Here is a 19,648-nt window from a genome sequence, read left to right as displayed (position 1 = left end):
GTTAGGAGGGAAACTGAGGCAGGGCTTGCATAATGTCCTCTGGAATGTGTCTAGACTTGCTGGCTCCTTGCTTCTAGCCTTCCTAGGCTCCTATTTCCATTATCTCAAGTAGCAGAACATGTTCCATATAAATGCTAAACCATCACAGGTGTAAATCATGTGCTTAATGCAACGTGTCCTTTCGACCTCCACATTCCCACCGCCTGTTTCTTTGTTGGATTACGAATAAATACTGTGGGCTCCCAGAGCTCGGGGCCTTCGCAGCCTCCATGATAGCGATGGCCCACTGGTGTCCCACCTTTCTCTCTCTGTCTTTTTCTCAATCCTTTGACTCCACCGGACTTTGTCACCCCCATGACCTGGTGTTGGGTCTGATCACCCCAACAGCTATTATCACACCCACACTGGAGATGAGAACATGGTGGCACAGAAAGGTGAAGCAATTTGTCTAAAGTCACATAGCTAACCAGCAGCAGAGCCAGGAGTGGCCATGGGATCCACACTCTTCACCACCGGCAGTATGCTCGCGGCAGGCTTGTGCATGCACTGTCTCAAGTAGGGAAACTGGGCAGCTGTCATTATCCTGTTTGAACCTCAAACCCACTCTGTGAAGTAGACACTATCATTATCTCCACTATATGGATGAGGAAACTGAGGCTCAGACAGGTTACCTGACTTGCCCTAAATCACAAAGTGGGCTGGGACTCACACTTACTTTTATGCTACATCAAGGCGTTTCCATTTCACTAAACTACTTTACATCAAAACAAATAATCGCAGGTGCAAGATTAGGTCTTAGTACCAGTGCAGAAGCCAAATCTACAGGGTGTTTATTAGCGTAACAAACGGAACGATAAGCTCTAACACAATATACATGCTGAACAACAGCTGTATTCCCATGACCTTATGTGAAAATATTTAGAGTATATGTACAAGTGCTTGTGCTCTACTTCACAGTGGGAAATTTAAATGGATTACAATCCATTAGTTCTAGAATCTGGGAAATTAAGATTTCACCCCATCATCTGTTCGGGGATGTTCATTTTCATGTGAGGAACAGTAACATTCACCAGCATGAGGTTCTGGTCTAATGTTGGTAGAGAAACACCAGCCAGCATCAAGCACACGGTTTCGTTCAGCTGTCTTTTGTTTTGTAGCAAGAGTTCCTCAATGAAAGCAGCAGTATGATTTAGACCCCAGTGCACAAGCCCCTTACTTCACTACAGACTGACGATAGATGGTTCCTTGACCGGCTGCTTTGAATAGCACTGTTCTAAACTATGAAGCCAGCTAATCACAGGTTTAAGGAAAAATAAGACACATACCTCTGTCTGTAGACTGAAGAGTTCTGTCCAAGGCACAGCATCCTGCCAGTGTTGTGTGCACACTATTTCATCCTCCTCTATTACTTCCGGAAAGCATGGGATACTGTCATCTGCTGTATCACATTTTATTTGTAAAAAGCAGCTGTCTAGAAGCACTTCTGATAGTTCAGGACTTTCTGTTTCAGAACTTTGAAAACCAAAGTCAGGGCACTGACTTCCTTCGAGACTGCCTACTGATTCTTCTAGAAGACAGAGATCTACTGGGGTAGTCCAGGACTGACTGCAAAGAGTCTTAGGTAAGGCAGGGGCTATTGGCACCCTACGGCTGGCAGTCAGAGAGGCTGCGGAAGGTTGAAAATGAAAAGGAGAGGAAACAGAGGGATGATAAGACCCAAAACCTCTGATGGGATCAGGATCTGTAGGAAGAGAGAAATGAAGCTGGGGAGAATCTAGGGCAGGGAAGGTGCCAGCAGAAGGCCTGGGGGTATAGCCTCCAGGAAGTGGTGGCGGCTGTGGAGCAGGCTGTGTGGAGCTCAGTGAGCCCTCTGAAAAAGCAAAGCCACAGAAGGGTACACAAGGTAGGTTCTGGGGAGGTCCTGTGGGACAAGACGCCGACTGTGGGATCCAGTCAGCACAACTGCCAGGCACAGGGCCTTGGCTGAATTGAGATGCATCCAACTGTCTGGGAGGAGGAGCAAAACCAAAACCAGCTATCTGACCATGTGAGGCAAAAAGCATGGGAGCAGGACTGTGAGGGCGGGCAGCCGGAGGAAGAGAGGAACCAAAGGCTGGAGCAGAAACACCAAAAAGGCTAGAAGTAGATGGTTCCAGTAGACTGACTTTCCGAAACAGCGGTTCCGTTGCTGTTGGTTTACATGACTCTGTCCAACTTAAATCCAACAGCTTTTCCACACTTCCACATTTCAAACTTGATGTAAAAGCTGGTAGTACACCTAAGCCATCCTCTTCAACATCTTCAAAAACTTCTGGCTGAGATAATTTCTTTCTTCTTTTAGCCCTAAGTTTTCGTTTGGATGAACGTACTTCTTGCCACTCAGAGGATGCTAAAAGAGACTGCCCAGAAGAGAGAATTATTAATGTAAGGGGAAAACACAGAATAAAAAGCACAGTCAAGCACACATTCTTCCTAGCACTTGACTTCCCACCCACCAGGCAGTTGCTCATCCAGAATCAGGATCATCGATGTGAGCTGGGATGCTGAAAATAACACTAGTGCTGGGTGCGGCGGCTCACGCCTGTAATCTCAGCACTTTGGGAGGCCAAGGAGGAAGGATCGCTTGAGGCTAGGAGTTTGAGGACAGTGTAGGCGACATAGCGAGGCTCCATCTTCACAAAAAATAAAAAATTAGCCAGGTGTGCCTCCCACCTATAGTCCCAGCCATCTGGGAGGCTGAGGCAGGAGGAGTGCTTGAGCGTGGGAAGCTGAGCCAGCTATGAGGGCAGATTTGTACCACTGCTCTCCAGCCTGGGTGAGAGGGCAGCACTCTGTCTCAAAAAAGAAAGAGAGAGAGAGAGAAAATAATGCCATGAGAGACATTCAAGATCATTTTAGTACAAGGCCCTCTTTTTCTAGACATGGAAGCTGAGACCTGGAGAGAATATCAGCAATCAATATATTGAAAGACCTTCTCTCGCAGTTCTTAGAATTGTGGAATTTTAAACACCCCTCATTTTACACAGGAGCGAACTGCGGAGCACAGAAGTGGCTTGCCCAAGATCTTACAATGAGCAGTATCACAGTGGGTAAGTTAGGCCTCAAATAAGACAGTCATGTGAAGTAAATTATTCCAGTCTTTTACACTGCTGTACAGCAATATTAAGAAAATGGAAGAACCTTCTCAAAAGCTTTATTTAGTTTTGAGACAGAGTCTTGCTCTGTTGCCCGGAGCTGGAGTGCAATGACGCAATCACAATCACTATAGCCTCAAACTCCTGGGTTCAAGCGATCCTCTCGCCTCAGCCTCCCCAGTAGCTGGGACTATGAGCATATGCCACCACGCCTGGCTAATTTTTAAATTATTCTTTTGTAGAGATGTGGTCTCATTATGTTGACCAGGCTGGTTTTGAACTCCTGGGCTCAAGTGATCCTCTCAGCCTGGCCCCTCAAAGTGCTAGGATTACAGGCGTGAGACACTGTGTCCAGCCAAAAGCTTTAAAGTAATTAAATGAACATATAATTATACCAGAATATGAACAATATGTATGCAAAACAAATTTTGAGGGATGCTGTATTGCTATTATTGTTTCAATGTAAATGTAAAGAGTGTTCCTTTAAAAGTTGCATGTATAAAATCCAGTTTTATATGGATGACAAGTCCCTGATATTTTTGAAATAATTAGCCTGTAATTTTACCTGTGAATATGAACTATTTAAAAAAGGAATAGTCCTTTCCCAACTCAGTCAAATTTCAAGTATACATCTGAATAATTAATATTATAGAACATATGAAAAGATGTATTTAAAAATAATGCTAACCAGAGGTTAAATTTTTAAAAATTAGAGAAGCAAACTGGAAAAGACTAATAGTGATAGACTAGAACTATCACATATTAAAGTCTCTTATAAAATTACAATAATTATAGTAGATGAATCAAGGAACAGAGTAGGTAAGTCCAGCAATAGCTCCTAAAACTGAGAATTACTACATTATGAAGGTGGCGTTTCAAGTCAATAGGAGGAAAAGGAGTAGCCATCTGGAAAAGAAAAACGTTGGTTCCATATCTCTTATCGTATGCCAGGAAAATTTCAATCGGATGAAAAATTAAATGTAAACATGAAAACATAAAACTATTTAAAGAAATAATGAGAAAAATTTTTTAAATACAATCTCTGACTAGGAAAGGTATTTCTAAGCATGATGAAAAGCAAAACAACACTAAAAAAGAAGAAACACAAAGATTAAAAATTTGACTGCATTTAAAAATCTGCATGACAAAAAGATAATAAGCAACATCAAAATAACATGTGGAAAACTGGGAAACACATTTTTACAACGCATAGCACAAAGGGCTAATTTCCCTAACATAAAAAGTTTTCCTAAGATAAATAAGAAAATGACTGAAATCTCAATACAAAGATAAAAGACATGAACAGATAACACACAGGGACACATAGGGCTGTAAGAATATAAAACATGCTCCTTTTCATTCATAAAGAAACAAAAACTTACAAGTCACCAACCAACACATGTTTCACCTGTAAGATTTGCAAAGATCAAAAATTTGATTAAGTCAGGTATTGTGGAGCATCCCAGCTACTCAGGAGGCTGAGGTGAGATGATCGCTGGAGGCCAGGAGTTCAAAGCTGTAGTGCTCTGTGATACAGCCTGTGAATAGTCACTGCACCCCAGCCTGTGTGACACAGCAAGATTCCATCTCAAAAAAAAAAAAAAAAATCATACTGAGAAATATGAGTTATTTTTGTTTAATTTTATAAAATTGCTTCTTGGATAGTATTTTGTATTTTTTAGTAGAGACAGGGTTTCACCATGTTGGCCAGGCTGGTCTTGAACTCCTGACCTCGGGTGATCCACCCACCTTGGCCTCCCAAAGTGTAGGGATTACAGGTGTGAGCCACCGTGCCTGGCCTCATTATGACTCTTCTATTTGCCAAAATCACTCACTTGCTTCCTCTTTCCCTTCCCCACCTTGATCACCTAAGGTGTGGCCCCCAACCTTTATCGCAGCAGGGACTGGTTTCATGGAAGGCAATTTTTCCATGGACAGAGGTGGGGCAGATGGTTTTGGGATGAAACGATTCCACCTCAGATCATCAGGCATTAGATTCTCAGAAGGAGCACCTAGACCCCTCCATGCGTAGTTCACAACAGGGTTCGGGGCTCCCATGAGAATCTACTGCCACTGCTGATGTGACAGGAGGCGGAGCTCAGGCGGTAATGCTCCCTCACTGCCCCTCACCTCCTGCTGTGCAGCCCGGTTCCTAACAGGCCACGGACTGGGGGTTGGAGACTCCTGATTTAAGGAACAGCGTGGGCTCTGGACCCTCAGCTTCAGTGCCTTCAATTTCTTGCTAAGAGTTATAGCATTGAATTTTACAAATGAGTTACTTTTAAAACTTGGATTAGGAGCTAGGTTTTAAAAATCTCTGCCTCTTGCTTCTTCTCAATGTGCTTTCATGAGCGGGAGGGAACAAAGTGGACTTGGGGTTGGTGCAGAAGACACTGAGCCTAAGTCCAGAGGTAGCTGCGGGAGGGCACAAGCCCCCAGCACAGAGTGCTGTTCTTGCTGAGCGCGTCCCAGCAGAAAAGGTGTTGCACTCCCTGGAAGGTCTCATTTCACAATGAAGACGTATCAAATAAGGAAATGCCCCAAGTTTCAGTGAGTCGAGAAGGACCAAACAGACCCGGTTGTCCCGGGCTCTATTGTGGCTGGCTTCTGTTACTGAATTCAGTGGCATGACTCCATGCGGAATGCTGCAGGTGCCACATTTTGGTAAAACAGATACCGAGGGACAGTAACAGAGGCTTGACATTTTTGCTAAATTAGATGGTCCATTCAAAAAAATTATTGCAGGTAATATAAACTTTCAAGTCATCAAGCTAATGGACAATATTTTTCATCTGATATGTTTGGATCTGGAAGTATTAAGATCCAAAGAATTTGCAAATGTAGTATGAAATAATTTATCACCACACTGTATTAAAATGTAAATTAATTTAGAACCAAATAACTTCAAAAATTTCTATAAACAGTCCAGGCATGGTGGCTCACTCCTGTAATCCCAGCTACCTGGGAGTCTGAGGCAGGAGGATCTCTAGAGCCCAGGAGGTCGAGGCTGCGGTGAACTATGATCGTGCCGCTGCACTCCAGCCTGGGCAACAGAGTGAGACCCTGTCTCAAAAAAAAAAAAAAAAAATTTATAAACAACACATGTGCACTATGAGAAAATTAGAAAATACAAGCAGACACAAGTAGACAGACACAAAGAAGAAAATAAACACCATACAGAATGTTGTATCTGATCTCTGGCATACATCCCTCCGGACCTTTGCTGTGAACAAAGTACTTATGTGTGTGGCAGAGTGTAGGGGACTATCTCTTACTTTGTTCATTTAATTTTTGTTGTGGGAAAAATGTATATAACAACGTTTGCTATTTTAGTCATTTTAGAGTTTAGTGGGACGAAGCACATTCACACTATTGTGCAACCATGACCATGTCCATTTTCAGAGCTTCTGCTGGGTGTGTGTTTTTGAAACACATATAAGGTAAGTATATATTTTCCAGGGCCCATTTTAATAGTAAGTCTCTCGTTTTAAGGACAAACAGTTGATTCTTAATTATACATCAGATTTTTTTTCCCCAAAACAAGGCACTCCAAGGGCCCCTTGTGCCGTCACAGAGAGGCCACAGGTCACAGCCCCTCAGCTTGGTCCCTCGCTTTCCTTCAAGCAGCCCTGAGCCCCGTTCTCTGGCTGACCTGGAAGTCTGAACCAGCGTGGGAGCCCACGATGTTGCCAACATCTGCCCTGCCTGTGGGTGAGCCTGCAGGGCTGCCTGAGCCTGGTTGAATGCACCTCCTACTACTCCTGATTCCCCAAACTCTTTGTTTGTGTTGGCTTAAAGTATTAGTTTTCTTTCATGGGCAATCCATGCCCATGGTTCGAAATTCAAAATATACAAAAGGGTGCACTGTAAGAAAGCAAGGCCGGGGGCGGTGGCTCACGCGTGAAGTCCCAGCACTTTGGGAGGCCAAGGCAGGTGGATCAGGAGTTCGAGACTAGCCTGGCCAACATGGTCAAACCCCGTCTCTACTAAAAATACAAAAAGAAGCTGAGTGTGGTGGCGCGCACCTGTAATCTCAGCTACTCAGGAGACTCAGGTACGAGAATTGCTTGAACCCAGGAGGCGGAGGTTGCAGTGAGCCGAGATCATGCCACTGCACTCAAGCCTGGGCGACAGAGCGACAGTCCATCTCAAAAAAAAAAAAAAAAAAAAAGCAAGTATCCCTGCAAATCCAAGGCCACTTGTCAGCTTTCTGCCCCATCTGTTTGGGCAACAGTACCCATTTCAGACGCCTTGGCGAATAATAAATACAGCTAATATTTATCGAATATCTGCCACGAGCTAAACGTGTGTTGTAATGGTCTTAGAACTCTTCATAACCACCTAAGGTGGATTTTATTGCTTTCCCCACTAGTGCATTAGGACTGAAGCACAGGGAAGGTCAAGTCCCACAGAGTGAAGTGCGGGCTGGGGTTCAGACCTGAACAGTTGGCCATAGCACCTGTGATCTTAACCACTATATTTTATTGCCTTTCAATCATCTACCTTTTGTGATCTTTGCCAACCTGACAGAGTTAAAAAATAAAAAGGAATCTCATGGCAGTTTACATTTTAACTTCTTTTAGCAACGAGATTGAACATCTTTCATATATTATTTTCTTATTTATGATCAAATCCTCGCTGTGTCACCCAGGCTGGAGTGTAGGGTGCCATTTTGGCTTAATGCAACCTCTGCCTCCTGGGTTCAAGCATCCTCCCGCCACAGCCTCTTGAGTAGCTGGGATTACAGGCATGCACCACCAAGCCCAGATAACTTTTGTTATTTTTTTTGTAGCGACAGGGTTTCACCATGTTGCCCAGGCTGGTCTTGAACTTCTGGGCTCAAGATATCTGCTGCCTTGGCCTCCCAAAGTGCTAGAACTAAAAGTGTGAGCCACTGCGCTTGCCCTAAGAAACTTTTTGTAGAGATGAGGTCTCCCTTTGTTGCCCAGGCTGGTCTCAAACTCCTGGGCTGAAGTGATTTTTCCCACCTCAGCTTCCCAAAGTGCTGGGATTACAGGCATGAACCACGGTGCCTGACCAGATTTTAGATTTTTAAATTTTGGAAATTTTAGTTTTTTTAACCTAGAGACCTAAGAGTGTTGTCAGCACTGCTTTGTTCCTTTGCTTTTGAATTTGTCTTTCAATTTTTATGTAAGCCACATTTTTCAATTTCTATTATATTTCTGGTTATAAGGGCCACAGTGTAAAGCACTATAGACTTGAAGAAATATTGGTGGTGAATTTAGATTATCAGATAGCACTTTATTGATAATTTCATGACAAACCTGTTATACCACCTAAATGACTTTAGCTTCCTGGCTGACAATCTATTTGCCCATGATAGAAGCGCAGCCACAGGTGTTCTCTTTTTGTACTACACAGCTCCATTCATACATTGTGAAGTCTGTCTACACAGCTCCATTCATACTCTGTGACGTCTGTCTACGCAGCTCCATTCATACACTGTGACGTCTGTCTACGCAGCTCCATTCATACTCTGTGACGTCTGTCTACGCAGCTCCATTCATACACTGTGACGTCTGTCTACGCAGCTCCATTCATACACTGTGACGTCTGTCTACGCAGCTCCATTCATACACTGTGACGTCTGTCTACGCAGCTCCATTCATACACTGTGACGTCTGTCTACGCAGCTCCATTCATACACTGTGACGTCTGTCTACGCAGCTCCATTCATACACTGTGACGTCTGTCTACGCAGCTCCATTCATACACTGTGACGTCTGTCTACGCAGCTCCATTCATACACTGTGACGTCTGTCTACGCAGCTCCATTCATACACTGTGAAGTCTCTGTAATGCAACATGATATCATTCAACATTTTATAAATGTGTGAATATTTTCCATCATCAGGGATACAACAACTCCATGTACAGGTATTAAGGGAGCTATTTTAGCAAAGGGTTCCCTTCATCTTCGTGAACAAACAAAAGCACAATATCAACTTATTTGGTGATCAGCGTTTACCTGGTTCGTGACGGCTTCTTGGGGCTCCCCCTGCCAGCTCATGTAGGGCAGGAAGTCTACATCTTCTTTGGCAATAAGTTCAGAAACTTTTGGAATATCAGGAAAAGGCGACTCATTCTCATCCTATATTGAATCACAAATAGATTAAATCAAACAGATGTTAACCAATGAAATGATGATTACACACTCTAAAGCCCGTGGGTGTTGGTATGGGACACGCTGGTGTGTGGGAATGGAGTGTGTGCCATGGGCCACAAGCGTGAGGGAAAGTGGGGAGCTGGAGTGGCTTTCCTCTTGACGGAGCGCTGGCAGGTGCTGGCCACTGTGCTGGACACGTTAGGTGAATTTTTCCTTAAACTTATGAAGGCGGAAGGGGCTCTCAGGGAACCCAGGCCTTTTCTATTTTTTGAGGGTCTTGGATTAATAAAAGATGATCAATGCCAAAACTGTAACAAAATTATAGTATATCTGAAAAACACACATTAGCTAATTACTAATGATTATAACATTAAAAATGATAACATGCTCAAGTCATTTAGAAAGATCACCTTAAGTCCCAACAGCGAAGCCCCCCATGACTGGGAGGCTGGGACTCGTGGGGTCTGCTGGCCTGTCTGCAACCCACGCTTCGCAGGCCCAGGGCGTGGGGGTCGTCATTAACCATCAAAGTAAGGGTAACTCTCTTAAAGGGAAAATATAAGTAAAATAATTTAATCTCGAATTAACAATAATACATACCCTTTTCTCAACTGCCACAAAGCTTGTAAATTGTGTTATGAGAGAGTTTTCTTTACTGAGTTTAATAATCAGAGATTTCAAGGTTTGTTTCTTCATCTAGGATAGAATAAAACATAAGTCATGTCCTGTTTTGTTTCTATTTAGCTATGTCAATAAATCATCTTAAGATTCATATATTTCAGACTGAATATTGAATTGCAGGTCCCATCTCAATCGGTGGCTCAATATTTCCTTTAAAATGAGATGAACCGACTTAGTCATATATACTGTCACTCTCCATTATTCAGCTCCCTGTAGTTCACAGAGAGCTCTTGCGGGCCGTGGGCTTCCTCATTCTTTCACAGTCTGTGGCTCCCAATTTAAAGCTGAGGAATTGGAAAGATGCAATGATTTGTTCAGGATAAAGGGGTCTTAAACAAAAGAGCACACAGAGGCTGCCAACCCAGGGGCATCTGAGGGGAATAGGGAGACCACCAGGTGACTGTCTGTCACTAGAACTGACTGTGGGGGTCTCCAAGGCCTGCTGTCACGCTGGCACCTTCTTGTGGGGATGGCATTGAGGACTAACGTGCGCAGCCTTGTTGAAGATCTCATCCCTGATAGAACAGTGGGCAGTCCCAATGGCCTGGCGGAGGGGCCCCTCTGCTGAGGTCTGGTCTGCACAGCACGGGGCAAGTCAGGTGGACTTTGGCAGGTCACTCCGCGTTTCACACTCAGGCCTCTTATCAGTAAGACGGGAATACTAACGTTACCACACAAGAGATCTGAGGTGACATCCACTACAAGCACTCAGCGAGTGTTCTCTGAGCCCTCCTCGGACTTTTTCTGATCAGTAAAACATGACAATTTTCTGGAAACCACTGACATCCACTCTTTTGTTAATTCATTCAACAAACATTTACCACACACCCCACATCCCAGGCACAGTGTCACAGATACAGTGATGAATGCCCTGATACCAGTCTGCACTCAGCTGACCTCACTTTCCATTCCCACAGATAAATCAATGTAAGAATGCTCAAGAAGAATGTCTAATAGTTTTTACAATGAAAAGAACAAACCTCATGACTGGTTTCATTTTCGTGAAGAACGCCATCTTCGTAATCTCTGATTAGAGCTCGGGCTGCCAGCTTGTGGATCATCTGTGTTTAAGCAGCAAAAGCAAAAAAAAACAAACAAACAAACAAAAAAATTCATATAGCTTCTAATAAAAGACTTGCAAAGAACATCATTTTAAAACTTGAGGTATAACCTGCATACAGTAAAATGCCCTCCTTTTAAATATACAGTTTGATGAGTCTTAGGGGATGTATACAGTTGTGTGGCCGCTGTTGGAGTGAAGGCACAGAACATTCTCTTTACCCTGAAAAGTTCCTGTGTGCTCCTGTGTAGCTTCCTCCAGCCCTGGCAGCTCCTCATCTCTTTTCTGTCCCTAGAGTTTTGCTTTTTCTATAAAAGGCCATTTTGCTGATTCATTTTATCTAAAAAGTTCAAAACTTCTTTTCTACCATAGGAAGAGCCACCTTGGTGCTGGGATGCCCATTCATGAACATAGTCTGCACTCTGCAGGGTGAGGACTGCACCACCAGGTGCTTCCTCTCCAACAACTGAGAGATGGAACTTTCCATAATTCCAACTCTTATAATCTTGTCATTGGTAAGGCTGCTTCTCACAGAGGAAGAACAACTTGCTGTGACTTTATGGAAAACGACCTCTTCCCAGGTAAAATTAGTTTACCGTCTTTCCCCCTTAGATCTAACTTCTAAAAATACTCTTTTAATTTATTCTCCCTTAGTGTTCCCCACAAAGATCTAATTTTTAAAGCAATATTGAGCTTAAGTTCTATACAGAAGTCACTGGCAACTAATAAGTCAGTGATACTGATTTAATGCTGAAAAGTAAGCAATATATTTTTGAAAAAAAAAACCCAGCAATGTCTGGGAAATGATTTCTCTGGTTATATTAACACTCCTTTGAAGAAAAAAACTACATAAATAGCATATATAGGCTAGGAACTTTCAAGGCTCAACTATAGTGGATTCAGTACCAGTGCAAACTTCTTGGTAACAATTTGTGATATTGTGATATGCAAAAAGCTAAAATAGGCCACCCCAAAAAGACACTTTCTTTGGCATATTTTGAGATGTTATTTAGAGGGACAGCAGACACAGGAGTAGCTCTGGAAAGCAGTCCTTCTGTAGGGAATATTTGCATCTGCAGAGGAATCCTGTCGGTGAAATAAACAGCAGATGCAAACAGGCTTTCCCTGAGACCCCCTTATCTGCCTTATCCAGATTTAGGAAAGATGAATTCCCAGGAATAAGAGGCTAAAGTCTGATACTTTAAAGGGATCATAGAGAAACTGTTACCAGAGGTGCTTCTATTCTCTCTGAGAGCTGCTGCCTGCCAGACTTCATTTGCATCACCAGAAAGCCTTTGCTCACCATGTGTTTCCTCCCCTCTTCCTCCCACAACCTGTCCCACCTCCCCCAAGGAGCCCCACACCCCTACCCGCCTCTGTACAGTATAAAACTTCACTCATCTGGCCCTTCTTTGAGTCTCATGTGGCTCTTGCACATATAATGAAATCTGCATGTCTTTTCCCCTGTTCATCTATTGTTGGATTATTTTATAGACCAAACATCGAAACTTCAGAGGAAAAGTTTGAATTTTCCTACAGACATAAGAAATATATGTATTTGCTATTCCTAATAGGACCCTTCAACCACACCTGAGTTTATGTTAATGAGGGGACCTTTAGAAAGGCCCTAGGATGAGGGCTGGTTGCTGGGGAACTAACCATATGATTAGAGGACTGGAACTTTCAGTCCCACTCCCCAGCCTCCAGAGAGGGGGCAGTTAATCACCAATGGCCAATGATTTCATCAACCAGGCCTTTGTAATGAAACCTGCCTTAAAAATCCCACCTAAAGGGGTTCAGGGAGCTTCTGGGTCAGCACTCATGTGCCAGGAGGATGGTGCACCCCAACTGTATGTCAGACAGAAGTTCCTGTGCTTGGACTATTCTGGGCCTCACCCTGTATACCTCTTCGTCTGGCTGTTAATTTGTATCCTTTATAATATTCTTTGTAATACATGAGTTAATACTAAGGTAAACATTTCCTGAGTTCTGTGAGCTGTTACACAAATTAGTGAACCTGAGAAAGGGTTGTGGAAACACTGACTTGGAGCTGACCAGAAGTGTGGGTAACCTGGGGATCCGCTACTTGCTACTGGTGTCTGGAGTGGGGACCAGCCTTGTGGGACTGAGCCCTCACCCTGTGAGGTCTGTGCCAACCCCAGGTGGCTAGTGTGAGAATTGAATTAAATTGTAGGACTGGTGTCAGAGAATTGGTTGGGAAAAACACATATCTGGAAACCAGAAATGTTGTGAGTACTGGGGAAAAAGGAATTTTTTTCTTTCATAATTCAGTTGCTTTTAATCAAAAAAGGAAAATAACCCACATCCTCAATATACAATATGATCTACCCTTAGTCCATTTATATATATATTATAATATAATTTCTATTATATTATAGAATTCTATCTATATCTATTATTCTATCTATTATAACCAGTATTTCTAAATAGCATCAGTAGGCCAGTGGCATGTAACTTTTACTGAGTCATGAACATCTGAGAACCTCTGTAGCAAAATTTCCATGCATAAATGCCATATTTTATTGCAGTTACTGCCACCCACTGATGCCCATATAGACACACCTAGACCCAACTACCCCAGATGCGGATGTGCTGCGTTAGAAACTGAAGGAAAGTATACTCATTTGTACATACAGCCCATCTCCATATTGTGTAATGAAATTTCAGCACAGGAAAATAACAAAGGAAGTACAGACAGCAGGGGTATCCAATCTTTTGGCTTCCCTGGGCCACAATGGAAGAAGAATTGTCTTGTGCAACACATAAAATACACTAACAATAATGATAGCTGATGAGCTGGAAAAAAAAAAAACTTGCAAAAAAATTTCATAATGTTTTAAGAAAGTTTACGGCAAGATGGCCGAGTAGGAACAGCTCCAGCCTCCAGCTCCCAGCGTGAGCGACACAGAAGATGGGTGATTTCTGCATTTTCAACTGAGGTACTGGGTTCATCTCACTGGGGCATGTCGGACAGTTGGTGCTGGTCCGCGGGTGCCACCCGACCAGCGAGAGGTGAAGCAGGGCGAGGTATCACCTCACCTGGCAAGCACAGGGGGAAGGGAATTCCTTCTCCTAGCCAAAGGAAATTGAGACACACAACACCTGGAAATTCGGGTAACTCCCACCCTAATACTGTGCTTTACCAATGGTCTTAGCCAACAGCACACCAGGAGATTATATCCCACACCTGGCCCGGAGGGTCCCATGCCCACAAAGCCTCCCATGCCCACAGAGCCTCCCTCATTGCTAGCAAAGCAGTCTGAGATCTAACTGCAATGCAGCAGCGAGGCTGGGGGAGGGGTGCCCGCCATTGCTGAGGCTTAAGTAGGTAAACAAAGCTGCCTGGAAGCTCGAATTGGGTGGAGCCCACCACGGCTCAAGAAGGTCTGCCTGCCTCTGTAGACTCCACCTCTGGGGACAGGGCATAGCTAAACAAAAAGCAGCAGAAACCTTGGCAGAGGTAAATGTCCCTGTCTGACAGCTTTGATGAGAGCAGTGGATCTCCCAGCACGGAGGTTGAGTTCTGAGAACAGACAGGCTGCCTGCTCAAGTCCCTGACCCCTGAGTAGCTTAACTGGGAGACATCCCCCACTAGGTGCAGACCAACACCTCACACCTCACATGGCTGGGTGCACCTCTCAGATGAAGCTTCCAGAGCAAGAATCAGACAGCAACACTCACTGTTCAGCAATATTCTATCTTCTGCAGCCTCCGCTGCTGATACCCAGGCAAACAGGGTCTGAAGTGGACCTCAAGCAAACTCCAAGAGACCTGCAGCTGAGGGTCCTGACTGTTAGAAGGAAAACTAACAAACAGAAAGAACACCCACACCAAAACCCCATCAGTTAGTCACCAGCATCAAAGACCAAAGGCAGAGAAAACCACAAAGATGGGGAAAAAGCAGTGCAGAAAAGCTGGAAATTCAAAAAATAAGCGCGCCTCTCCCCCTCCAAAGGAACGCAGATCATTGCCAGCAACGGAACAAAGCTGGACAGACAATGACTTTGACAAGTTGAGAGAAGACGGCTTCAGTCGATCAAACTTCTCAGAGCTAAAGGAGGAACTATGTAACCAGCACAAAGAAACTAAAAACCTTGAAAAAAGATGTTACGAATGGCTAACTAGAATAACCAATGTAGAGAAGTCCTTAAAAGAACTCATAGAAATGAAAACCATAACACGAGAACTACGTGACAAATGCACAAGCTTCAGTAACCGACTGGATCAACTGGAAGAAAGAGTATCAGCAATTGAAGATCAAATGAATGAAATGAAGCGAGAAGAGTAGAGAGAAAAGAGTAAAAAGAAATGAACAAAGCCTCCAAGAAATATGGGATTATGTGAAAAGACCAAATCTACGTCTGATAGGTGTGCCTGAAAGTGACAGGGAAAATGGAACCAAGTTGGAAAACACTCTGCAGGATATCATCCAGGAGAACTTCCCTAACCTAGTAAGGCAAGTCAACATTCAAATTCAGGAAATACAGAGAAGGCAACAAAGATACTCCTCGAGAAGAGCAACTCCAAGACACATAATTGTCAGATTCACCAAAGCTGAAATGAAGGAAAAAATGTTAAGGGCAGCCAGAGAGAAAGGTCGGGTTACCCACAAAGGGAAGCCCATCAGACTAACAGTAGACCTCCCGGCAGAAACTCTACAAGCCAAAAGAGAGTGGGGGCCAATATTCAACATTCTTAAAGAAAAGAATTTTCAATGCAGAATTTCATATCCAGCCAAACTAAGTTTCATCAGTGAAGGAGAAATAAAATCCTTTATGTGAAGGAGAAATAAAATCCTTTACAAACAAAGAAATGCTGAGAGATTTTGTCACCACCAGGCCTGCCCTACAAGAGATCCTGAAGGAAGCACTAAACATGGAAAGGAACAACAGGTAGCAGTCGTTGCAAAAACATGTCAAAATGTCAAGTCCATCAATGCTAGGAAGAAACTGCATCAACTAACGAGCAAAATGACCAGCTAATATCATAATGACAGGATCAAGTTCACACATAACAATATTAACCTTCAATGTAAATGGACTAAATGGTCCAATTAAAAGACACAGACTGGTAAATTGGATAGAGTCAAGACCCATCAGTTTGCTGTATTCAGGAGACCCATCTCACTTGCAGAGACACACATAGGCTCAAAATAAACAGATGGAGGAAGATCTACCAAGCAAATGGAAAACAAAAAAAAGCAGGGGTTGCAATTCTAGTCTCTGATAAAACACACTTTAAACCATCAAAGATTAAAAGAGACAAAGAAGGCCATTACATAATGTTTGTAAAGGGATCAATTCATCAGGAAGAGCTAACTCTCCTAAATATATATGCACCCAATACATGAGCACCCAGATTCATAAAGCAAGTCCTTAGAGACTTACAAAGAGACTTAGACTACCATACAACAATAATGGAAGACTTTAACACCCCACTGTCAACATTAGACAGATCAACGAGACAGAAAGTTAACAAGGATATCCAGGAATTGAACTCAACTCTGCACCAAGGGGACCTAATAGACATCTACAGAACTCTCCATCCCAAAGCAACAGAATATACATTCTTCTCAGCACCACATCGCATTTATTCCAAAATTGACCACATAGTTGGAAGTAAAGCACTCCTCAGCAAATGTAAAAGAACAGAAATTATAACAAACTGTCTCTCAGACCACAGTGCCATCACACTAGAACTCAGAACTAAGAAACTCAACCAAAACCGCTCAACTACATGGAAACTGAACAACCAGCTCCTGAATGACTACTGAGTACATAACGAAATGAAGGCAGAAATAAAGATGTTCTTTGAAACCAATGAGAACAAAGATACAACATAACAGAATCTCTGGGACACATTTAAAGCAGTGTGTAGAGGGAAATTTATAGCACTAAATGCCCACAAGTGAAAGCTGGCAAGATCTCAAATTGACACCCTAACACCACAATTAAAAGAACTAGAGAAGCAAGAGCAAACACATTCAAAAGCTAGCAGAAGGCAAGAAATAACTAAGATCAGAGCAGAACTGAAGGAGATAGAGACACAACCCTCCAAAAAAATCAATGAATCCAGGAGCTGGTTTTTTGAAAAGATGAACAAAATTGATAGACCACTAGCAAGACTAATAAAGAAGAAAACAGAGAAGAATCAAATAGACACAATAAAGAAATGATAAAGGGGATATCACCACTGACCCCACAGAAATACAAACTACCATCAGATAATACTATAAACACCTCTATGCTAATAAACTGGAAAACCTAGAAGAAATGGATAATTTCCTGGACACTTACACTCTCCCAAGACTAAACCAGGAAGAAGTTGAATCCCTGAATAGACTAATAGCAGGCTCTGAAACTGAGGCAATAATTAATAGCCAAGCAGCCAAAAAAAGTCCAGGACCAGACAGATTCACAGCCGAATTCTACCAGAGGTACAGGGAGGAGTTGGTACCATTTCTTCTGAAACTATTCCAATCAGTAGAAAAAGAAGGAATCCTCCCTAACTCATTTTACGAGGCCAACATCATCCTGATACCAAAGCCTGGCACAGACACAACAAAAAAAGAGAATTTTAGGCCAATATCCCTGATGAACATCAATGCAAAAATCTTCAATAAAATACTGGCAAACCGAATCCAGCAGCACATCAAAAAGCTTATCTACCATGATCAAGTGGGCTTCATCCCTGGGATGCAAGGCTAGTTCAGCATATGCAAATCAGTAAACATAATCCAGCACATAAACAGAACCAAAGACAAAAACCACATGATTATCTCAACAGATGAAGAAAAGGCCTTTGACAAAATTCAACAGCCCTTCATGCTAAAAACTCTCAATAAATTCGGTATTGATGGAACGTATCTCAAAATAATAAGACCTATTTATGACAAACCCACAGCCAATATCATACTGAATGGGCAAAAACTGGAAGCATTCCCTTTGAAAACTGGCACAAGACAGGGATGCCCTCTCTCACCGCTCCTATTCAACATAGTGTTGGAAGTTCTGGCCACAGCAATCAGGCAAGAGAAAGAAATAAAGGGTACTCAGGAAAAGAAGTCAAACTGTCCCTGTTTGCAGATGACATGATTGTATATTTAGAAAACCCCATTGTCTCAGCCCAAAATCTCCTTAAGCTGATAAGCAACTTCAGCAAAGTCTCAGGATACAAAATCAATGTGCAAAAATCACAAGCATTCTTATACACCAGTAACAGGCAAACAGAGAGTCAAATCATGAATGAACTCCCATTCACAACAGTTCCAAAGAGAATAAAATACCTAGGAATCCAACTTACAAGGGATGTGAAGGACCTCTTCAAGAACTACAAACCACTGCTCAGTGAAATAAAAGAGGACACAAACAAATGGAAGAACATACCATGCTCATGGATAGGAAGAATCAATATTGTGAAAATGGCCATACTGCCCAAGGTAATTTATAGATTCAATGCCATTCCCATCAAGCTGCCAATGACTTTCTTCACAGAATTGGAAAAAACTGCTTTAAAGTTCATATGGAACCAAAAAAGAGCCCGCATTGCCAAGACAATCCTAAGGCAAAAGAACAAAGCTGGAGGCATCAAGCTACCTGACTTCAAACTGTACTGCAAGGCTACAGTAACCAAAACAGCATGGTACTGGTACCAAAACAGAGATATAGACCAATGGAACAGAACAGAGTCCTCAGAAATAATACCACACATCTACAGCCATCTGATCTTTGACAAACCTGACAAACTGGATCCTTTCCTTACTCCTTATACGAAAATTAATTAAAGATGGATTAGAGACTTAAATGTTAGACCAAAAACCATAAAAACCCTACAAGAAAACCTAGCTAATACCATTCAGGACATAGGCATGGGCAAGGACTTCATGTCTAAAACACAAAAAGCCATGGCAACCAAAGCCAAAATTGACAAATGGGATCTAATTAAACTAAAGAGCTTCTGCACAGCAAAAGAAACTAGGCCGGGCGCGGTGGCTCAAGCCTGTAATCCCAGCACTTTGGGAGGCCGAGACGGGCGGATCACGAGGTCAGGAGATCGAGACCATCCTGGCTAATGCGGTGAAACCCCGTCTCTACTAAAAATACAAAAACTAGCCGGGCGAGGTGGCTGGCGCCTGTAGTCCCAGCTACTCGGGAGGCTGAGGCAGGAGAATGGCGTAAACCCGGGAGGCGGAGCTTGCAGTGAGCTGAGATCCGGCCACTGCACTCCAGCCTGGGCGACAGAGCCAGACTCCGTCTCAAAAAAAAAAAAAAAAAGAAACTACCATCAGAGTGAACAGGCAACCTACAGAATGGGAGAAAATTTTTGCAATCTACTCATCTGACAAAGGGCTAATATCCAGGACCTACAAAGAACTCAATCAAATTTACAAGAAAAAAAAACAACCCCATCAAAAAGTGGCCAAAGGATATGAACAGACACTTCTCAAAAGAAGACATGCATACAGCCAACAGACACATGAAAAAATGCTCATCATCACTTGCCATCAGAGAAATGCAAATCAAAACCACAATGAGATACCATTTCACACCAGTTAGAAAGGCAATCATTAAAAAATCAGGAAACAGCAGGTGCTGGAGAGGATGTGGAGAAATAGGAACACTTTTA

At 42.9% G+C, this 19,648-nt stretch overlaps 1 protein-coding gene across 1 annotated transcript in view; it reads right to left on the bottom strand.

The window, feature by feature from the left end:
• Positions 1-19,648, bottom strand: part of PARP4 (poly(ADP-ribose) polymerase family member 4) — a 100,227-nt gene that overhangs the window by 12,860 nt on the left and 67,719 nt on the right. Inside the window, 4 exon segments of the mRNA XM_033236866.1 lie at positions 1,326-2,399; positions 9,124-9,246; positions 9,862-9,957; positions 10,923-11,003. Of these exon segments, the coding sequence (XP_033092757.1) occupies positions 1,326-2,399; positions 9,124-9,246; positions 9,862-9,957; positions 10,923-11,003 (1,374 nt within the window).

This window comes from Trachypithecus francoisi, unplaced genomic scaffold, assembly GCF_009764315.1.
Source record: "Trachypithecus francoisi isolate TF-2019V2 unplaced genomic scaffold, Tfra_2.0 Contig01461, whole genome shotgun sequence".
Classification (NCBI taxonomy): Eukaryota; Metazoa; Chordata; class Mammalia; order Primates; family Cercopithecidae; genus Trachypithecus; species Trachypithecus francoisi.
Note: the sequence above shows the minus strand (reverse complement) of the source record. Positions and strands in the feature narration are given on the sequence as shown.